This window comes from Mauremys mutica, chromosome 4 (assembly GCF_020497125.1).
Source record: "Mauremys mutica isolate MM-2020 ecotype Southern chromosome 4, ASM2049712v1, whole genome shotgun sequence".
In the NCBI taxonomy this organism is placed as follows: Eukaryota; Metazoa; Chordata; order Testudines; family Geoemydidae; genus Mauremys; species Mauremys mutica.
Window position 1 is genome coordinate 12839984 of NC_059075.1, and position 21382 is coordinate 12861365.

The 21382-nt window shown below is 44.6% G+C and overlaps 1 protein-coding gene across 4 annotated transcripts in view; it reads left to right on the forward strand.

Annotated features, from left to right (window-relative positions):
• The window catches only part of DAAM1 (dishevelled associated activator of morphogenesis 1), a 165487-nt gene that overhangs the window by 70229 nt on the left and 73876 nt on the right, over window positions 1-21382 (forward strand). For 3 of the 4 annotated variants that reach the window (XM_045014066.1, XM_045014068.1, XM_045014067.1), the window contains exon 3: window positions 10628-10717. In XM_045014066.1, the coding sequence (XP_044870001.1) occupies window positions 10628-10717 (90 nt within the window). Of the gene's footprint in view, window positions 1-2826; window positions 2959-10627; window positions 10718-21382 lie in introns of those variants that run through there. The other variant, XM_045014069.1, reaches the window with a different exon arrangement.

Genomic DNA, 21382 nt, shown 5'->3' on the forward strand with positions numbered 1-21382 from the left:
GAATCACAAGATCCAGAAATTCCATCCTCCAGGGATGTCTCTTTGCTTTGTACAGTCTGAGAGTTAAAATCACACTTGTCCTACTGGGCGGGGGTGTCAAAAACAACAGAACCAGGAGCTCTGGGCTCTTTCAGTGGAAATCTCTCCATAGCAGAGGTCAACATTTAGGAGTCCAGGGCTGTAAGAAAACCAAGCTCTCCTGTTCGCCCCAGCATAGGCATCTCTTGTATCCAAGGAGCCCAGTTTCACATTATATCAATGTCCAAAACCAATTAGGAGCTGCCTCTTCCTCTGGCACAGCCCCAATAGGCGCACGCAATAAGCAAAGTCCTCTTTGGCTGCATCCATCCAGTCCTGTGTGCATAGCTGTTCAACTCAGTGATGTTTCAGTAACACTTTTTGTATTCCCTGTTGGATCCTCCAGTGTATCTTTGGTGGTACACAGCTGGGCACATCTCGCTGGGCAATTTTTGAGCAGTTTGCTGCAAAACCAATCATTCATGAGTACAAACCCAGTTGAACATGGGTGCCTCCTATTAGACATCTAAATCCAGATCTATACACCTAATAAACTGGCCTGGTTTTTTTTTTTTTTTTTTCTTTTTAGAGGTGCTGAGTCCTTGCTGCTCCCTTGACTTCTGCAGCACTGGGGGTTCTTGGCACCTTGTAAAAACCTGGCCACTTATTAGGTGTATAAATACAGACTTAAGTGCCTGAATTCAGGCACCTCTGACTGAAACCTTCAGTTAAGTGCCAACTGGGGTGACCAGATGTCCTGATTTTATAGGGACAGTCCTGATATTTGGGGCTTTTTCTTATATAGGTGCCAGTTACCCCCTACCCCTTATCCCCATTTTTCACACTTGCTATCTGGTCACTCTAGTGCCAACTCTACTTATTGCAGTACAAGATAGACACATCAGGTGCAGTCATTGCCCAGAGACCCTTACGGTCTATTTGATTTATGATTTGTATTAATCTCCAGAACTAGCTGTCTTTCACAGTAACAGATCATCAATAAGACAAGAGTTACTATTTATTTTGTTTTCAAAGTGAGCCTGTAACTGTAAATATTAAGAGGATTTAAAGTGAGGCGCTCATGTTCCCATAATAGTGCCACAGTCCAGCTGGGATGTTTTGACTCTCGGGTGCAATAGCTTGCAGTGGAACACTGTTTTCAGAGTGGTCGGTGCAGTAATCCGCACTCTGCAGGTATCGTGTGTTTTAATTAAACAGCAAGAAAAAAGTTTCCATTTGACATCAGCAAAGAGGTCACAAGAGGCAACGCATTTGCTTAAAGGAAGGACTGGATTGGGTGGGGTCCAGAGGAAAAAATGCTGATGGCAACTTTCCTTCATACTGCAGCATACTCGGGTATATCAAATTGATGACCTCTGAGAAGAACGATTGGAAAGAAACAAAAACATGGGTGTGACCTCCAAGAAAAGAAGTAGATGCGGACTTCAACCAGTGTGTGTTAAATTGCCATATTGCACCAGTTAATGTAAAATGTTTTCAAAATTGCCACCTGTTTTTAAAAGTGAGTGTCAGCTTAAAGAAGAAAAGTTCTAGTTTCTGATCAGCTAGTTTTCTTGACATCCTTCTAATCCATCTGCTTGAGTTTCTCATCCCTGTGGACTCATCCCAGTCCTTGAAGTGTTTAGCGATAGCCATGTAATTACATCCTGCAATCATATGTTGCACCTGCTTTTTATAATACTGCTCATTCACTGGTCCGGTGGTTGCTGCTTACTGTTAGATGTGGAGGAAAAACCACAATATAAACATCTGATTTTTTTAAAGAAGTTTATAAAAAATACCGACAACTGAGCCCTGCTACATTTTGCATAAATTCATTTTCCCCCTCCTTGTAACAGTCTCCTCAACATGCTATGTTTGAAAACTACACGGTTACCCAAGTGTCTGTCCAGCATCATAGGGCAGACAAGGTAAGGCCACGTATACACTGCAAAATTAAGTTGACCTAACGTACGTTGCCATACAGCTGCCACAGTAATTACATCACTTGTGCATGTCTACACTTTGCTTCTTGTGTCGGTGGTGCATGTCCTAACAGGAACACTTGTATTGATTGTACAGTACTGTCAGTGTGGAGCATTGTAGGATGGTTCCTGAAAGCCAGTAACAGTTGACATAAGCAGTGCAGTGTCTTCACGACCACACTGTGTCGACCTTGGCTCTACACCACTGGTGGAATTAAGTCGGCATAGCAGGGGAGTTGCATCTGTGGCAGTGAAATTTAAATGTAGACCCTTCCATAGGTCGACATAAGCTTCCTTGCATCAACCTAACTGTGCAGTGACAAAGGGCAGTGCACGCACCATCCCAACCTGCAATTCATTTCTTTATCTTGGAAGGCTAACGGGATTTAGTTCCTTCATAGATTCTTTCTACAAAAGCGTTTAATGTCCATTCACAAGTATTTGCCCAGCAGTCCAAAGAAAGTGGTGCTGTTGCTTGCACTTCAAAAAGCTGCTTTGCAACCATCCAACTGTTCTTAATTCCAGTTAAGACAGGCAGATGAAGGAGCTTGAGTTTGGTTGCTTAAACCTGGTAGTCATTTAATGAACGTAGGCTGTGCTCATCATTGTGTAAAAGAAATTCCATGAGGTAAATAGGCCACTTGAAACTTGACACCATATACACTGACTGACAGATTGTTGTTTATTTGTATTACAGTTGCACCTAGGAGCCCCTGTCACAGACCACGCCCCTATAGTGCTAGGCACTGTACAAAACAGAACAGGACTGTGGTGTTGCCATGGAGATATGCACATATACTGACCCTGTGTGATGCAATAACTGGAGCTGCCAGCTTTGATTAGTTTGATTTGCATGGACATAGCCCAGTTTTTTCCAGCTGACTCTGTGACAGATTGGGAGTAGGTCTGCGCCAAGTTATGCGTTCCAGGTTGTCTTTTGAATGCTACTTAGAGGGTAACCGTCATTGTTTATTTGGAGCATCTGTCTTGTAGCCGGGACTAGACACCAACTGGAGAGGCCACATTTGGGAAGCAGTGACAGAGGAATCAAAGGAAATCAACATTGAGTGGCTCTCCCCTAGTGGAACAATGGGTTTGCTGCTCGCAGGGGCTATTTAATTTGACTATGTATACCCCAAAGCCAACCAGAGTTGGGGATGGGTGGGTAGGGAAGGGGAGCTGGAGCTTGGAAATCCCCCAAAGAAATGGGTGAGAAAGGCGACAGACTGTTTTAAAAGGAGGCTGCTTTTCTAAGCAAGAGGCCGTTCCACTGCCAGAGGCATGACACGTGACCAAGAAGGTTGGAAGAACCTCCTGGCATAAGAAGTCTGGTCAGACCCAGGACTCCTGGGGGTGGTAAGGTCACACCAAGGGGAATGCAGCCAGGAGTTTGTTTTCCTCCGATCTGGCTCTAGTGCTGTTTACGGGGGGAAAGGAAGCAAGAAATTCCGTTGCTAAGCCCATGTGTGCTTGTTTTACTGCCACGTGGTCCCTGAATGGTGAAACTAGAAAACTAGAGCGCTCCTAGCCAGGCGGACCCCGGGGAACTTGGCTAAGCAACTGGGAGGGCTGTGGCACTTGTTCCAGGGTCCAAGTAGCCGGACTGCAAAGTCCCATTGCCCAAGAAGGGCATTGGATGTGGGGTCTGCACCCTGGGAGTGCGCTTGAGAGACCTAGAATGAGGAACCATGATCGGTCATTCTCCAGACCCAGGGGCTTAGAAACATGATAGATTCAGGAGCTGTATCCAATCACAACAGCCTGGTGTCCATCCGAAGGGTTGGCAGGATCATGTTGTGACATGTACTTTGATGCTATTAAATATCAGCAGATATAAAATAAGGGGGAGATTTTCCAAGGCACCCAACTCCCAGAGATATTCAAGAGCAAATAGGCGCCTAGCTGCCCTTTTTGCCTTTGAAAATCTCCCCTTGAGTATTTGGATGCTCCTCGGTGCTGTCATTCCTGTATTCCCATGTGATAAACTTATTTTTACCAAGTGACTTCACTTTAAAACTTCCTCTGGATGAATTGGTGATGGCAGAGCTTTGTTACTGAGTTTTTTTTGTAAAAGCCCAGCACTTCCTCCCTTCCTGCCACTTTCACTGATTGATTGGGATTTGTTGGTTTACTGAATACACAAGCTTTCCACTGTGACATACATGACACTCAGGAAAGGGTTAAATTACTAGATTAGCAGATCTTCCCAGGAGGGAAGGACACTAATGAGTTTATTTGGCTAAAATAGTACAAAGGGAGGAGGGATAGTAAAGATAGGAGGGATAGCTCAGTGGTTTGAGCATTGCCCTGCTAAACCCAGGGTTGAGTTCAGTCCTTGAGGTGGCCATTTAGAGATCTGGGCAAAAATCTGTCTGGAAATTGGTCCTGCTTTGAGCAGGGAGTTGGACTAGATGACCTCCTGAGGTCCCTTCCAACCCTGATAATCTATGATTCTATGATACTCCGTGCCCTATTGCAGAGCCTTGGTGAGTGGAGTTTTACACCAACTTGTCAGGGTTGGAATTTGGATCTCTTACTGCTCAAGTAGTTGAATGTTTCTTTCATTGACGATGCCTCATTTTTCCAACATATCCCAGCTCTGCTAAGTCCTATGTCTTTCCCTGGAATGATACAGATAATATATTAACAAAAATAATTAAGAATAAAAATGCTCTGAAATCCCTTGGTCATGCCCATGTCATCTCAACTTCTACTGTGATCACCACCATGACTCCGCACCTCTTCTGTCCCTCTTCCCTCCAGGTTCATAAACATCTCCTACCACATCAGTCATGTCTTCCCTTTTTTAGGTCCCTCCAGTGGCTTATGCTCCTGTCTGCATCAAGATCAAAGTCCTTCAAACCTTTTGGTAGATTTTAAAGGGCCATTGTGATTGTCTAGTCCGGCCTCCTGCATAACACAGCCCATAGGATTTCCCTGTATTAATTCCCTGCTTCAAATCCAATAGTTGTGGTTGAACTAGAGCATCTTTTTTTAAGCAAAACATCCTATTTTGATTTTAAAATGTCCCGTGATGGAGAATCCACCCCAACCCTTGGTAAATTGTTCCATTGGTTAATTATTCTCACTGTTCAAAAGTGCATCTTATTCCTAGTCTGAATTTGTCTAGATTCAATTTCCAGCGATTGTATCTTGTTATCCCTTTGTGTGCTAGATTGAGAGGTATCTCTTATCTAATTTCTGTTGCCCATGTAGTTTCTTGCACAACCCAACTTCTGCACGAGTCTTTCCATTCCCATCTCCTGCTTCCTAGGTCTGATTTTGCTTGCATGGTCCAGTTTTTGTGCCTTGTTAGAACAACCTGTGATGGGTGTCTGGCAAGCTCCCTTCCAAAAACACCGGTTCTGTGGAGCATTCCAGCTTGGAGCCCTCTTTCTTGTGGCTGTGCTTTTAAACTGTAAGCACTTTCAAAGCAGGGACTCTTGTTTGTTTGGCATGGCTTACCCTCCTTGCTCACTCTAGCTCTTATGTTCTCGTTTGCTTCTGAACCCTTCAGTGCTATTACTCCAGAAACAGCATTCACCCCATGCTTTACATTTTGCTGCTTTCTCTCCCGGAAAGGAAACTACACTAAACACACAGTAGTGCTTCCCAATGCTCTTTGCTACATAGTTCACCATTTAAAGTAACGGGCTTAAAACCCACCTGGTTTAAAAACTAACTTTGAAAGAAAAACTGAATATTAGCAGCTGGCACTACTTGTGCTTAGCCGCGAGAGACTTCAGAGCAGCCACAGTTGCTTCCAGTGAAATGCCTTGAAACGTTAGCAAAGCAAATCGTTACGTTGCTATGTTGTACCTACCAGAAGCAACCTATAAAGCCTTTTGAATTAAATCCCCAAAGGGTTTTCAAACTCATCTTCAAATAGAGTTTGGACATGCAAGTGGGTTTCCTCATCTAAAGGTTAATAGTTTAACTGTATGGGATAAATATTTGAAAGTAGCATATCGGTTTCCAGTAAAAACACTCGGTAGAGACTTCCTTTTAGTAGCAGACTGTGTTCTGTTATTTTACGTGCCTCAGTTGTAATGGAAATGGAATATTTAAAATGGCAAATCTTTCTGCGGGAGTGTGCCAAGAGTGGAGTGGCAAGGCTGGTGGAGGACAGGGCTGAAGTGCAATGGAAGGAGGTAGGGGTGTGTGTGAGAGAGAGAGAGAGAAGAATCCAGCCTCTACTATGCCAGACTTGCCTGTGTTCTCCTTCTATCACTGAAACGGGGACTAGATTCACCCGATTTAAGAATGAGAGCGCAAATGGGCTACAAAGTCAATTGTCGGCTGGAGTCTCCCGGTGTCTGATGATTCAGTGCATGCTTGTTAATTGGATCTACGCAAGAATTTGAGGTTGCACACTGCAACTATGCACTGTTCTGACTCTGTGGCAGAGTTGCAAGTGAACCTTGTAAATTGAGAATTGAACTGTTGGCTTCAAAAACTTGAAATAGAATTCCTCTTCCTACCCCCAGTTTCAAAGAGATTGTGGGTTTGAAGGACAATCCGTGGCTGCTTCATTTTGAGTGTCCATGGAGATAGAAATCCTCTGTGGTAGTGCATAAAATCTCAAAAGCCAGAAGTGCCTTACACACACAGTACAGCCTAGTTTCCATGGATCCAAACTACTGTGAAGAATCAGGCCTTCACTTTTCTGTTTCTGGTTTTGCTGACAATAACACTTGTTAGTCACTGATTTTGGGGAATTTCATGTTCATTTGTTGCCACATGTTATTGACTTAAACATGCCTCTTTCAAGTATAATGTAGGATGTCATTGCGTAGGTGTGTCTGAGTAACGCAGTGCTGTGTTCTACAGTTAAACGCTGGAAGTTGAATGCAGTGAAACGTACTGTGTTAAGGATAAATACATTTTTACAACTTGAAAATGTATCAAAAAATCTATAGTCTATGCACCCACCGTGTGTTCTACTCTCACCACCACGACCACCTTCTTTTCCCCTGGCCGTTTTGTCAGACTAATCCTCCTTTGTTTTTGTCAACGCAACATGCCTAAACTCAAAACAAATTTTTTCAAGTCGGCTCAAAATGAAAAGTTTCAACCGAACTTGACATTTTTCGATTACTGAAAACTTTTGGAAAAGTTTTGGTTTTGGTTCAACCCCCTGAAACAAAACTTTTTTTTTCTTCAAATTTTCAGAATTGCTCAGGAACCCAAAACATCCATTCTTCACCCAGTTCCATCTTTGCCTTGATCTCTATTTCCACTGAGGTCAATAAATCTTGACTTCTGCACAAGTTGTTTACAATGCGATAAATTTTGAGAGTCTAACTTTAAAATATAAAGCAATGGCAGTCTACAAAGTATACTCCATGGGAGTTGTAACTTTAAAAACAATCTCCCATGCTTAGCCATTGATTAGACTTGTGAAACCATTTTCATAACATTTATTATATCAGTGTGTAAAGGCCCCATCTGAGATCAATGCCCCATTGTGATGGACACTACACACACATATAGTAAGAGGCTGTTACTTTTTCCAAAGAGCTTTACAGTCTAAATAAACAAGGATGAGAGAGAGGAAGTACAGTATGAACTCCATTTTACAGATGAGGAGCTGAGACATCGAGATTGTGAGGTGACGCAGGTTATAGAGGAAGCCTGTTGCGGAGTCAAATATTGAGCCTTGATTTCTCAAGTCCCCGTCCTTTCCTTAGCTATAACATCGTCACAGATTTCAGTAAAAGCAGCAAAGAATCCTGTGGCACCTTATAGACTAACAGACGGTTTGGAGCATGAGCTTTTGTGGGTGAATACCCACTTCGTCAGATGCAAGACTACATCTTCGTCTACATCATCTTTGCTGCGTTTACAGATCCAGACTAACACGGCTCCCCCTCTGATACTTGACAGATTTCAGTGGATGCTGGATCATGCCCTAATGCAGGGCTTGTTGATTGTGTGTGGTTGAAAAAAGATGGGAGGTTCTTTTGCCCTTTTGTGCTTGGATTTTTATTCCTTTCTCTTTCCCTTATCAACTTATTTTGCGCTGTAGAATTTTTTTTACCTGTAATGATTGCTGTAGTAATCGGTGCTTCTAGAAATCCAGAACTTTGTTGTAAATCTTCTTGCACGTACTAGCAAAGTCAGTTTGCGCATTGATTTGAACACACGATCAATAAATGTAGGACTTAAAGCTCCTCAGTTTGTGTGTAATTGAAAATGTTCCAAGATACCTGTTCCGAGTTGGACTACTGTCCTTGGGAAGTGAAATCAAATATGTGCAATGGATTTTTAGATAAACTTGTATCCAGCTCACTTTTGACTATTTTTTTCCCCCTTCTACGCACTAGAAATGTACTGTAAATGAGTAGCATTGTGGTGCACAATAGCTTGACCAAAGGAGTTGTGCAGTAGTAAAGCATCAGTTTTTAAAACTATTTAGTTTCCTTTTTACTGTAATCAAAAAAAGCCAGGGTACGTGCCTCTGTACAGGGTGACTTGTACTATGAACTGGTGTGCTTTGTGCATGCATGGCCATAGTTTTTGGGTTTTGTTTTACAAGACGTAGACTTACTTTCCTATATCCTGGATTATACTGAATGGAATGTGTGCCTGGATTATACCAGCTGGGCTGCTGCATGTAGGGCTGCCAGCCCTCCAGGTTTGTCCTGGAGTCTCTAGGAATTAAAGATTAATCTTTAATTAAAGATTGTCATGTGATGAAAGCTCCAGGAATACGTCCAACCAAAATTGGCAACCCTAGCTGCATGGCTTGTAAATTCTTTGAGGTGGGGATCATTATTCTTGTTCTGTGTTTGCACTGTGCTCAGGACAGTGGGGCCCTGATCCCTGAATGGGCCCCTGGAGGCTGCCACCTTACAAAAAAACAAATAATTTTATTAATAAAAATTTAAATTCAGCTAGACAAACTTGTGTACGCTAAAAAAGCCGCAGAGTTTATGTCTCAGAGCCTGAGGTTGATGCACACACTGGTCTGTTCCTGGGGCCATTTGTACGATGGATGGTCAAAATGTCTAACTACAGCACCAAAACATCCATCAGACAACGTGATTTTAGGCTGGTGAAAATCCACATCCCTAGGATCAGTGTTCACTTTGGAAAAACACCTTTCTGCTCTGCCTGGACATGGATTTATTTAATTTCCCGATAAAAGCCTTGACGTATGTCTAGCTGCCGGAGACCATGTTGCTGTGAGAATGTTCTAGTCTTCTGATGACTGGCATGTTTCTTAACGAGACTTGAAAGTAAAAATAGATGGTTTCTCCATAAGCAAAAAATGTGGCCAACCTAGTGGCTGTCTTAAACAAAACATCCTAGCACAGCAGGAACTCTAGGGCAGTGGAGTGTCTCTTCATGAGTTCCTTAATTATAAAAATACAGCTTATATTTCCAGCTCTTGCCAATGGAGTTGGGCATAAGGGAGGACTCTTTCTGTGGCACACTTAACTCAGGTACTAGTTTCAGGATGATACCGTATTCTTTTTCAAGTCACAACCATGGTCTGCCTTGAGCTCCATAGGTCTTCCAGTTGCAAAGCAGAGTAGACAGAGTGTTGAGATACAGGAGACTTCTGCAGCAAATCTGGTAGATTCATAGAAGATTAGGGTTGGAAGGGACCTCAGAAGGTCATCTAGTCCAACCCCCTGCTCAAAGCAGGACCAATCCAGACAGATTTTTACCCGAGTTCCCTAAATGGCCCCCTCAAGGATTGAACTCAGGACTCTGGGTTTAGCAGGTCAATGCTCAAACCACTGAGCTATCCCTTCCTCACTTATTGAAGTGAGTTCTCTCATTCCTTGTACAGCCATGCTCAGACGACCTCTGGGCACTGGAATGAACTCTGGAGGTTTGGGTTCAATTCCTGCCCCTACCACAGCCTTTCTGTGTGACCTTGGGCAAGTCACTTACCTTTGCTGTGCATCAGTTCCCCATCTGTAAAATGGAGATACCTCCAGTTCCTTTCTCCAGCAATTCGCTGGTCCTGTGTGTTAAGACTACAAAGTCTTTGGGATTGATGCCGGCTCTTGCTATGTGTTTATACCACACCTAAGACAGTGGGGTAGCAATCTTGGTTGCGCCTTCTAGGTACTGCTGTCATACAAATAATAAGAATGTGAATGATTGGAGTAGTCTGCTTCCCTGAGGATATGCAGAGTAGAAGTGATTATTCAAGTTGGTTGGGAAGGTCCTAGTTACCCATTCTGCATCATGCTTGTCTTAGACATATTACTCCATATGGTGCTTTAACTCTCTGTTCTGTACAGTTACTTTCAGCCTTCTGTAATATATAAGAAGTTTGGGTCCAGCTCTTGCTTGGATGGGTGTACTTGGTAAAACGCATGTCTTTCTAAATGTAATAAAGGGGTTTTCCAGAAGGAACTGTGCAAAGAGATTTACATCCTACTTGCTCCTGGAATCCAGCTGTGATGCCAAAGTCAAACAGAGGTCATGAATAATAAAGATAATTATCATTATTGATCCTGACAAATCAATAGTCTTTGGGAGGGAGGTTATGTGGCGGTCATTATGCTATGGTGTAACTCTACATTGACTTACATTACCTCCCTGATTTTTATTTATTTGTGATTTAAAATTCTGTGTGTTTGTGTTTTTTTTTTTCCCCCCAGGATGAACTTGACCTCACAGACAAACACCGAGAAGCCATGTTTGCACTTCCAGCAGAAAAGAAATGGCAGATCTACTGCAGTAAGAAAAAAGTAAGAGACTTTAAGTGTGTGTGAGTGTGAGTGATACGTGGGTTTGTCTTTTGTATTCCTTATTTTCTGGGGAAGTTCTCTAAAATTTATTAGAAAGAGTAACCTTCAATAGGGCTTGGTGAATCATCCTGGAGGGTTGAATAAGAATGCATCTGTACTATGGAGTACTAGAGAATGTCTCAGGAAAAAAATATAGAAAGCATCTTCCTGCCTGCTAAATTCTTTAGTATTTTAGAGTAACTTCTACAAAACTCTGATCTATTTCTCTAGGACTCTAATGGTTTTATCCCTTTTAAGTTCTGGAAGACTTCAGTGTAAAGGATGTTTGACCCCCTGCCTTCCCCAATTAAATATAGATCTCACTCTCCCCCCTCCCCCCCCCTCCCACTGATGAGGATCAGACTGTTTCCTCCCTTCCCCAGAACACATCCCTCCAAGGCCTTGAAATGGCCACAAACATCTTTCTAGCCAGGCAGGAGTAGGGAGGAATCTCCGCAGTGCTGAAGTCTCTTGCTCCTGGCTAGAAGCGTTTCTGCTGAATTATGCACACAGTAGTTATACTCCCCCCACCCACCCACACACACTCACCCTTTGCACTGCTGTTGTGATCTGCAGCTCCACCAGCCATCAGAGGGTGGTCCCAAGAATCCAGTCTTGAGTTTTCACAATGGCAGGCTCTGTTGAAATAGCTTTCTGTTTTCATTCTGAAAACCTGCTGACTTGAATATGAATTTGAGATTAGTATTGCAAAAATACAGGAATTCCAGACTGGATCAGACCTGAGGTTCATCTAGTCTAGTATCCGGTCTCTGGCAGTGGCCATCACTGGATGCTTTGGAGGGCAGTGTAGGAACCCCACAGTAAGCAAATGCGGTTAATCTGCCCCTGACGCTAGGTCTCTTTCGGGTTTCTTGTTAGCGACTGGCTTAACCCCTGAAATCTGAGGTTTAATATTCCTTTCAAAGTTTTGCCATCATTGGCTATTCATATGGCTATCAAGAATAATTAGTCTCTTTTTAGAATCTTGTTCTTGGGCTCCATGACTTCCAGTGCCAGTGAGTTCTGCAGTCTAATTACACATTATGTGAAAGTGTTTTTTCCATCAGTTTTGAATTTGCCAATTTAATTGAATGTCCCCTTAGTCTTGTGTTACGAGACAGAGAATGATCTCCCTTTCTCCAAAAAAATGTTGACGTAAACACTGGCTGCATTATGGAAGACCTGGAAAAATCCACTGTGGGTGGGAAGTTTTATAGGGCATAAAGGCTGAGATGGTAAGGTATAGTCCAAACAACACTGAATATAAATTGTATACTTGGCTGCTTTCAATATGGAGTTTGTCATCTTCCAGGTGATTGATGGCGCCCACATATCTTACACTGAAATCCTCTAGAACTAAAAAGAGATAAAGCCAATAGGGTTCTACAGAATTAAAATCAAGTGACTCTGATAAAAGACCAAGACTGTCGTTAAATCACCAATTCATTAATAAAGAAATTGGCTGAAACCACGTTAATTGGCCTGTAGGCACAACAGAATCCAGGTACGATACAGCACTGGCTGCATTTTCCATGTCTGATGGAGTGAAATCTTGATGCCCTCCTAATAGGCACACAAATGCAAAGTTCAGATTTACGCACAAGTGGCCAGGGGTGGCTCTAGCTTTTTTGCCACCCTAAGCACGGCAGGCAGGCTGCCTTCGGTGGCACGCCTGCAGGAGGTCCCCGGTCCTGTGGATTTGGCAGCTTGCCTGTGGGAGGTCCGCCGGTCCTGCGGCTTCAGCGTACCCACCGACGAATCCACCGGACCGGCGGACCTCCCGCAGGCAAGCCGCTGAAGGCTGCCTGACTGCCGCCTTCGCAGGGACCAGCAGGGGGCCCCTCGCAGCTTGCTGCCCCAGGCACGCGCTTGGAGCACTGGTGCCTGGAGCTGCCGCTGCTAGTGGCATGAGCACATTAATCATGGCATTGGGAGGGAAGGGAAAAGACAACTTCGTGCCCTTGAAATGATGCCACTAAAACTATTAACATCGACTAAGACATTTAAAAAAAACATTTTCCCCTTTTCTTCCCATCAGCCATCTTCTTGTCTTATTCATTTCTGTTAGCCTAATGTTCTGGTGGCCCATGATTTATTCAGTGCATGAACTCATTCCTCAACTGGTTAGATCAGAGGTGGGCAAACTACGGCCCGCAGGACTGTCCTGCCCGGCCCTTCAGCTCCTGGCCGGGGAGGCTCGCCCCCAGCCCCCCCCCCTCGTTGCTACGCCGCTGCGTGGGCAGTGCTCTGGCCCATGGGGCTGCGAGCTCCTGCAGGGCAGCGCGGCAGCATGTCTGGCTCCGGCCGGGTGGTGCGGCAGCCAGACATGCTGCTCGGAGCGGCATGGTAAGGGGGCCGGGGGGTTGGATAAGGGGCAAGGGGTTCCGGGGGACAGGGAGCAGGGGGTGGTTGGATGGGCGGAGGTTCTGGGGGGATGGGACAGGGTCAGGGGAGGAGGAACGGGTGGGGGGGGTTGGATAAGTGTGGGAGTCCTGGGGGGCCTGTCAGGGTGTGGGGGTGTGGATAGGGGTTGGGGCAGTCAGAGGACAAGGAGCAGGGTGGGGTCGGATCGGGGGGACAGGCTGTTTGGGGAGGCACAGCCTTCCCTACCTGGCCCTCCAAACAGTTTTGCAACCCCAATGTGGCCCTCGGGCCAAAAAATTTGCCCACCCCTGGGTTAGATGGTGAATCTCTCTTCTTCTCTCCGAGCCTCCTCCCCAGTTATCCTCTTGTACTTTGTACTGACAGGGCTTTAAAGTGCTAGCTCAGTAATGGGTGCGGCAAGTCAAATCTAGGGATGGGTTGACCCTGGGGAGTTTTGGATTCACAACAGAGCTCACTAACCTTTTCCTCTCTCCCCCCACGTACCCTCCCCTCCCTGTAATTTTAAACTGAGGAGAGCTGCCAGATTTCAGATGTGCTGAGAGAGAGACAGGTCTGATCAGATATAAGATAGTGGTCTGTCTTGCAGCTCATACCATGTGTCTGGTGTTTCTAAGGCACCTGGGATTTAAACTGTCAGGGCAGGAATTGTGCTGCACCCCTTTGTTGTGGGTGGGCTCCTCAGCAGAGGACAATCTTAGACGTTTTTGAGCCCATGATGCTAGTGGGTTCCAAATTAGGTTCCATCCATCGCTAATAACTTTTTTGTTAGGGAGACAAATTCTTCTACTTGCTACATAAAACTCACCTCCAGGAAGGGGCGGGGTCTCGAGGAAGGGGCGAGGTAGATCCTAAATTGATCTTAAGTTCAAAAAGTGATCTTGTGCGTAAAAAGATTGGAGACCACTGTTCTAGAAGGAAGAAATTGCACGTTTTAAAATAATTCAGTAGAAACTGTTTTATATCTGGGATGCCTTAGGGGTTGAGATTTCATGGTGAGGATTGCAGGTGAACAATCTAAACAGAACTGTTGATTCTGATCAGCCGCTTTGTTAGAAATCTCGCTTGCGTATTTTAAAAAAATAAATGCAAACCATCTACGTGCTAGTCTTGAATATCTGGCTCCTCAGCAAAAAGTTGAAAGGTCTCTTTGATGTTCTCTAGCTAGAAACACATTCTCTTTTTCAGCTGGGGAAGGGATACTCCATGGATTAGGACTGGGGCTTACCTAGGTCGCCTTAAATTGCGAAGCGCAATCAGAGTGGCCAAGGTAGTCGCATGACTTTAAAAACTCAGAATATGTTGAATTTTATGATTGCCTGGCCCTGATTTAATAGCAAGTCATTGTCTGAAACAACTAAAATGTAATTTAACACTGTCTCCTGCCTGGCTGGCCCAATGAGATTGGCTCCAGCACTGTCTGACTGAATTAAACTGACACCCTTCTTGGCCAGATAGGTTCCTGACTGTCAACTATGGCAGCTCTTGCACCTCTCTTTGATGGTGCTGGCTACTGTCAGAGACCAGATACTGGACTAGATGGTCTTTGGGGCTGATCGAGTATGCCAATTCCTAAGTACGGGCTCCCCATTTCTAGTGTCCCCCATCTTCCTTTTATTCGGTGCTGCTTCTCTGCTCTGACTTGAAGTAGGGTTAGATGTTCACAGTTGCAGATCAGGACCAAAACAGGGCTCACTCGCAATCAACCCTCCTCAGAGAGAGCAGCGAGGCAGTGCAGAGTCTCGAAGTAGCCATCTGTGACCACCTCCCCTTTGGGGTTTACTTCCAAATTGCTTGTCTTTTGAGGGTCCAAAACCCAGAAGTCCATGCTCAAGACATGGTCACATATATTCTCAGATTGGAGATCATTCTCATGGATTTACTGTCCCTGGACGCTGTAATTTAAACATGCTGTCTGAGTCCTAAAGCTTCTGGAAATGAATGAAGTGGCATCATCCTGCAATAACTGGGTCGTACTTTGAGCCCTAACTCCATTCCACCTTCTAAGGGTATGTGTACGCTGTGGCAGGATCTGTAAATTCCTGTTTGGGTAGATGTACCCACACTAGCACTGATTAAGCTAGCATTCTAAAAATAGCAGTGTACCTGTGGGCGCCTGGGTGGTGCCTTTCTACAACCCCAGGTGAGACCTTTATCTGTTCAGGTGGCTAGCCTGTGCCACCACCTGGGCCACTGCCGCTACTCTGCTATTGTTAGCACAGTGGCGCAGTCAAAGCTAGCCCAGCTGCATCTACCCAAGCCGGAAATCGCACCTCCAGCTGCGACGTAGCAGTATCTTCAGTTGTAGCCGGAATCTGTTTTGGTCTGAAAGGCTCTGGCCTGTGGAGGACTCTGCTATGCCATTGGGACCCTTGATGTGGACTGTGGCAGCTGTTGAGGAGGTATTGGGTTGCACTGGAGTCACAAAGCCATGTGATACCCCCTTCAAAGCCACGTGTGCACAAAACAATGAAGCACCAACAGATGTGCCAAGACTTTTGTCAACGACCACAGCATAAAAAAAAAGAGAGGCTGGAGCATTTCAGAGCCTTGCGAACGCTGGCTTCTGTGACAGGAATGTGACACCCATTCCCAACTTCTGGCAAACAGAGGCTCAGGACGCTCAGACACTCACGAAACCCTTAACTTTTATATTTGAAGGGTGAGGAGGGGAGAGTTAGCAGATGTAGACTGGCATTGATGGCCTAATTTTCCGAGGGGTTGTCTTCAACCTACAGACTTCGGCTTCAGATCAGTCACTGTGTAGCATATACGTGACTGGCTCATCCGAATGACATCATGTGAGACTGCACCGCGCCCTCACTGGAAAGCTGAGGTGTAACCCTTGGGGTGGGAGCAAGGCTTTGCGTGATCTTATCGGTACCCACACAACCTAGCCGCATGACTGTCCCAGTGCAGCAGCTGTAGCCACCATCTTGGATTCACAGGGTTTTCTGGCTCTCTCACAACTGTCTGCTTTGATTCTTAAACTGATGGTGCTGAAAGTATCACAAGATGGCAGCTGATGAGAAACAAAGCAACCTGACTTAGAGGGATTTGAATTGATTATTTAATGGGAGCCATGTAGGGGTGGGGGAAAAAAGAAAAAGCCATGTTATGTACAATAGCAAGTCTGTGGGCAGTGACCCAGAAAGGGAGTGGAGCATGCATTAAATAGAACAGTCGTGCAGCACTCGGATCAGGAAAGGGATTTACGGATTATTGTAGAAAGATCCTTTGAAGTTGTCAGTCCAATGTATGGCTACAATAAAGAAGGGAAAAGAGGTTACGGAGATGCATCAACAGAAGGATAAAATACAAATTTAAAAGTAATATTATCGGACAAAGACTTGTTTTATAACTAATCTGCTGTTCCCTTACTCCTAGAAAGGACATTGTCAGAAAGTGTGGGGAGGGAGGGAAGCGAGTCCAGCTTTTAAGGTTTTTGGCAAAACCTCATGGCTCATTTCAGCTGAAGTACAAACTTCAGACTGTTGAAGAGCTCCCAAGTCAGATGGGGAAATGCAGGGTTCATGCAGAACCTGATCTCTCTCTCTCTCAACCATGTGCAATGGGCTGCTAGCTAGAATCTGCTGTCACAAATACAGTAGCGCTATGATTTTTTAAAGCTAGCTCTCTGGTCACATACAACATTTGTAAAAGCAGAGTGGGGGTTGGGAAGGAATGAAACATAAGCTGAAGAGACGGTACAACTCAGAGCAGTATTAGTAATGTGATTTTTTTGAAAGTTCAAAGCCATCTTAGTGCAATTAATATCAGGTGCAAGTAAGTGAAATATTGAACAGTGTGCCGTTAAAGCCTACATTTGAAATCTAAAATCTCAAGTCAGGATTCTACTGTAGTATAAACTGGAAACATCTAAGTGCAGAGAGGATTTTGAAGAATGGGGTCCTAGAAAAGGGATGATTCTCAAATGATTCCCACCCACCCCCAGCCAAATGGCCTTTTTTTTTCTGTCTAAGTGCCTTTCGCCTGTATCTCTGGGCATCTTCATATTCTGGTTAACAATTGTGTTCATATCTTTATCCGGTGGCTCATTTAGGTAGTTTGGCGAGAAATCTGTATCTCCTTCACTTGAAAACCATTTTCACTGTGGTACTGGAGACTGACGAAGATGATAAAAAAAAAAAAAATCACTTGGAATTTTGCCCTGTTTGGTCATCTGGGTTGAATGAAAAACATTTCACGGCCTGTTTGCATCCTGAATATGCCTACAATTGTTGTTGTTGTTACAACAGGTTGAAATATTATGCCAGATGCAGCATTCTGCAGATGATATTTTAACTTTTCTCACTGCTAGTTACAGAAAATGGCTGTTTACATGGCTGGGAGTGTTTTTCAATAAGAAATGTTTGTAGTTCTTATCTTTAAAGGTAATTCCCTTTTTAGTTCCAATCACAACACACTCTTTTGTTTAAGAGAGGTTTTCCCAGTCTCTAGCCAAAAACTGCATCTGTTAGCAATCTTTTGGATTTTAAACTGAAGCTTTTTAAACAATGAACCATCTGACCATGAAGGCATCTGGTCATGCTGTATTTGCTTATTGTTAGCATAATTTTTAAACCTTGGGAAAAGCAAGGCATATGTGTAGGGGGGTGTTAGCGTTAGAGAAAATAGTCTGGTGTATAATGCAATGTGCTGATCTGGATGCTGAGGTTATCAGATCAAGGAGCAATCCTATTAAATTTCAGCACTTCTCGGCAACACTTGTGCTAGCAGTATCATTTTAAAAGCATTTGGCATTGTAGTGGAGAACATCATTAGTTGCATGTTGATTAAATGGACACCTTCTGAAACTAAGTGGCTGGGGTGAAGCTAAATATTTAGAGGGCCAGTGTGGGCAAAATTCTCTGCTAGTGCAAACCTGGCACAGTTCCACTAACTTCAGTGGAGCAGTGCCAGTTTTAAACCACTAGAGAATTTGGTCCTGTCAGTTTAAAAATCATACACGCTGCTGTCTGAACACTTTTCCAAACATATTTTTGTTACAAATCTGAGTTGGCAACACTGAAAGATGATGGAGGAAAGGGGGGACTGTATCTCAATTTTTAGTTTGCTTTGTGAATTTGTCAGCATTGGGTATGTAGTCAGTTTCGCTCTCTGCTTGCTTGTTATGTTTGGGTCTTTCAAAAGCAACAAGGGAGAGGGAAATTATTTGGCAAAAAAAGGGTGTGACTGCAAAGCCAAAAGCGATTTGCAGAGAAACTCAGAGGCAGGTGATGTACCTGAAGCTACTTTTAATTCATTTTTGAAAATATTGGCTGTTTTTCTTAAACTTCAAGAAGATCTTTCAAGACTTCTGTGGCTGGATTGCTACATAGCGCTTGCATAGCACCGTGAAGGGATCCATATAAGTACACAGATATTTGACTGTATGTCAAGGGGTGCCACTGTCACAATTGAAGGGCTGGCTGCATCTCTGTCCCCTTCCTGAGCAGAGACCCAGTGTCTCGGATCTGTGGGCCTCATTATTCCAACAAAGGAAATTTTCAGGTAAGGCACAGATCCATTTTCCCGTTCTGGTCTCTCCCCATGCATCTCCTCAGGCCTTTAGCTCTTCTGCGGTGGAATTTTGTAATTCCCTCATTCCTGGATCTGCCCCGGGTCTGCTGTACCAGCTGTTCTTATCCTGCAAGTCTGACTGAGTTTGTGCATGCGCAGTTTTTTCCTTTGGGAATCTGTGGCCAGTGGTGTATACTGACCAGACAGCCTTCTGAAAACAAAGCATTGTTTGTTTTAGAAGTAGGAACAAATCACTTAGAGAAGAAACGGTGTGTCTTATTTAAAGGCTTACCGTCCTCTGATGGCAACGTGCGCAGGCCTGACTGCCCCAGTCTGGTTCCCCCTTTCTCCGAGTCCCTTTTTAAACCCTGCTATCGTACTTTTCTTCTTGTTCCTGGGCTTTGAACCCTTCCTTATCGAAGCCAGTTTGGCAGGTTGGCTGGAAAGGGAGGTGAAATCATCAAAGTTAGTAGTTCTGGCATTAACCTGTAGCATCTCTCAAGTCTTTGCTCAGAGGTGGCTATATTCAGCCATTCTTTTCCTTCCTGCCTGTTTCTTCAGACAGCTGTCTGTCGAGTTAACCCAATGAATTCAGTAAATATCCCAATAAACAGGGCAATATATGGTGGTCATAAATTATTACAGAGCAGCTCCAAATCCACCACGCCCACAACGCAGGCTGTCTGCGCTGTACTTGTCAGGCAAAGGGTATTATGGGCAGACATGGCAGTTAGTTCAGAGCAGCCCAGCTGCTTCTCCTCCCTTCTCCAGGCCTTGCTTTTGTTCATTTTGGAGAGGCTAATTTAGCACTTGCCAGAAATGAAGCCTCTTGGGTTCTCCGCTAGATGGAAGTGCTGTGGCCAAAGGGCAACAAAACGCTCTTCAGTGGTGTTGGGATCTGGGTGTTGGAAGGGAGTTGTCTGAAGCTTTGATCTGAGGATGAGGGTGCTAGTTACAAAACGTAAGGGAACTTCAGGGTAGTCTTTATTCTTGCCATGATGCTGCCGGTGTAGTTGTCTAGATTCTTTGCGGGTTGGGGTGAGCTGTTTCTCATAGAGCTGCTGCGAATGTCAGAATGAAAGACCGCTTTAGGAAGAGCCCGGACCATGGCCCAAATTTTGCGTGTGCGCATGTCATAGCGAACGAGACTCTACAGGTTCTGACAGGGCGGTTGAACACACTGTTTTGTGCTTGTCACTAAGCTGCTGTGGTGATGGGTGCTTTAGGAATGCCTAGAGAACTAGCAGCCAGCGAGCCGTTGATGCAGAGTGGTAAGAAAGTGAGCGGCGGAGACTTCCTGGAAGACAGGTTTCAGAGGGGTTGCCATGTTAGTCTGTATCAGCAAAAACAACTGGGAGTCCTTGTGACACCTTAGAGACGAACACATTTATTTGGGTATAAGCTTTCGTGGGCTAAAACCCACTTCATCAGATGCATGGAGTGAAAAATACAGTAAGCAGTATATATAATTACAGCACATGAAAAGGTGGGAGTTGCCTTACCAAGTGGGGAGGTGAGTGCTAACGAGGCCAATTCAATTAAGGCGGAAGTGGAAATTAGTTAGTTTCTAAGGTGCCACAAGGTCTCCTCGTTGTTTTTGCTGGGAGAGCGTTCTTCTCTCCTGCAGCAGAATGAGCAAAAAGGATACAAATGCCCCAGGAGCTAAGTAGGTGGGAGATGTGAACGGGGTGTACAGAGTAGATTAAAATTCAAATCACATTTGTAGCAAAGCTTCACCTCATTTATAAGATGTGGCATATGATGAAAACAAAACTGTCACCCACTGCCCTGCCAGTGCACATCCACCAGGGTATACGGACTATTGACCTTCCCCTGAAAGTGCTAATGAGGCACTTCATCTCATTGCTACTTCCCCTGAGGGAGTGAGATTGACTACATTTGTTAATTAGGCTTGTACAGTAGCAGTTACCAATGACTTTAGCAATGGTGTGAAACAAGAGCGCTCACAGTATCTGTCAATTTCCCACTGCAAAGAGAAGCAGGCAGAGAGCAACCGCACTGTGCAAGAGCTCATTTGGATCATAGTCCATTTCATCTTCATTAGCCAGATCGCTGGAAGCCCGAATGGAAAGAAATCTAAAGGGATAGAGGAGACAGAGAGCAACAAGCTTGTTGACTAGATAGTTTTAGTAGAGTTTGATGCATTAAGCTGTGCCCTATCAGTGCGGGAGGACTGCATGAGCTCGGAAAACATGTCATCGCGAGTGCGTTTTTTCGCCTTCTAATCTGTGATAACCTTTGGGACGGAGATGATGGGGGAGCGTAGAAACATTCTGGGGGGACTGCATGGTCACCTGTGCTGCTGAGTGCTGCTGAGTTCACCACACTGACCAAACATGAAATGAAATTCAAAAGTTCCTGGGGCTTTTCCTGTGTACCTGACTAGTGCATCAGAGTTCAAAGTGCTGTCCAGAGCGGTCACAATGGAGCACTCTGGGATAGCTCCTGGAGGCCAATACCGTCAATTTGCATCCACAGTACCCCAAATTCAACCCAGCAAGGTCGATTTTAGTGCTACTCCCTTCGTCGGGGAGGAGTACAGAAGTCGATTTTAAGGGCCCTTTAGGTCAACAGAACGGGGTTGGTTGTGTAGACGCATTCATTTTTAAATCGACCTAACGCAGCTAAATTCGACCTAACCCCATAGTGTAGACCAGGGCTTAGTGAATTTAAAGGGACACCTACAAATATCCTCGCTCC